This window comes from Cryptotermes secundus, unplaced genomic scaffold (genome assembly GCF_002891405.2).
Source record: "Cryptotermes secundus unplaced genomic scaffold, Csec_1.0 scaffold22374, whole genome shotgun sequence".
Taxonomy (NCBI): Eukaryota; Metazoa; Arthropoda; class Insecta; order Blattodea; family Kalotermitidae; genus Cryptotermes; species Cryptotermes secundus.
In genome coordinates this window covers 1-1,073 of record NW_019741786.1, presented here as the reverse complement: position 1 = coordinate 1,073, position 1,073 = coordinate 1, and the positions used below count along the sequence as shown (strand labels likewise).

The 1,073-nt window shown below is 48.1% G+C and overlaps 1 protein-coding gene across 1 annotated transcript; it reads left to right on the top strand.

Moving 5' to 3' along the window:
- The first annotated feature begins 11 nt into the window (after positions 1-11).
- Positions 12-936, top strand: LOC111872773 (SNW domain-containing protein 1-like). Its single transcript, XM_033754833.1, has one exon. The coding sequence runs from the start codon at positions 29-31 to the stop codon at positions 845-847; it is 819 nt and encodes a 272-aa protein (XP_033610724.1). The 5' UTR covers positions 12-28; the 3' UTR covers positions 848-936.
- Positions 937-1,073: the final 137 nt, after the last annotated feature.

Here is a 1,073-nt window from a genome sequence, read left to right as displayed (position 1 = left end):
GATTCCTGTGGCCCAATATCCATTGAATATGGGTAGAGAAGGAAATGAAGGCACATCAAATGCCCTTGCAGTTCAGTTGGAAGCACAGGGGAAGGTAAAGTATGCCGTTTTGGCACGTCAGGGACACTCAAAGGACAAGATAATATACTCAAAACTGACAGACTTGCTTCCAGCGGAAGTGGTGGCTGGAGATGATCCAAGCCTGGAGAGACCATCAGAAGACAATGTGCAAGAGACTACCGACAAAACTCGTCTTGCCTTGGAACGTCTCACACATACAAAGATAGCAGTTGCTATGCCAGTCAGGTGTGCACAGTATATCCGTTACACACAGTCTTGGCAAGGGGCTGCCTACAATTCAGGTGCAAAACAGCGTGTCATTCGAATGGTAAAGGCCCAGAAAGATCCAATGGAACCACCAAAATTTAAAATCAACAAGAAGATACCTCGTGGACCTCCCTCACCGCCTGTTCCAGTACTGCATTCTCCAACAAGAAAGGTGAGTGTTAAAGAAAAGAATGAGTGGAAGATTCCACCATGCATTTCCAACTGGAAGAATGCTAAGTGGTATGCAATCCCTTTGGACAAGCGTCTCGCTGCAGATGGACGTGGCCTGCAGCAGGTTCACATTAATGAGAATGTTGCCAAAGTGGCAGAGGCCCTTTATATCACTAATAGAAAGATACGTGAAGCTGTGGAGATGCGAGCCCAGCTGCAGAAAAAGTTAGCACAGAAGCAGAGGGAGAAGAAGGAGGAACATCTGCGGCAACTTGCGCAGAAGGCCAGAGAGGAAGAGGTTGGCATCAGAACTCAAGCAGCTGCCACAGATAAAGATGAAGAGGCTTGAAACCTTGATCGGCTGCGTTATGAACGCCACAAAGGTCGTCAGCGTGATCGCAACACTGCAAGAGCTGCTTCATACAAGAGGTCAAAGCTGCAGCGTGAATGGGAACGAGACATCAGTGAACAGATTGCACTGTGTTTGCCGGCCAAGAACATATCAGGTGGGGAAGTTCAGTTTGACCAGCGTTTGTTCAACACTACACAGGGCATGGACTCTGGCTATGGGGATG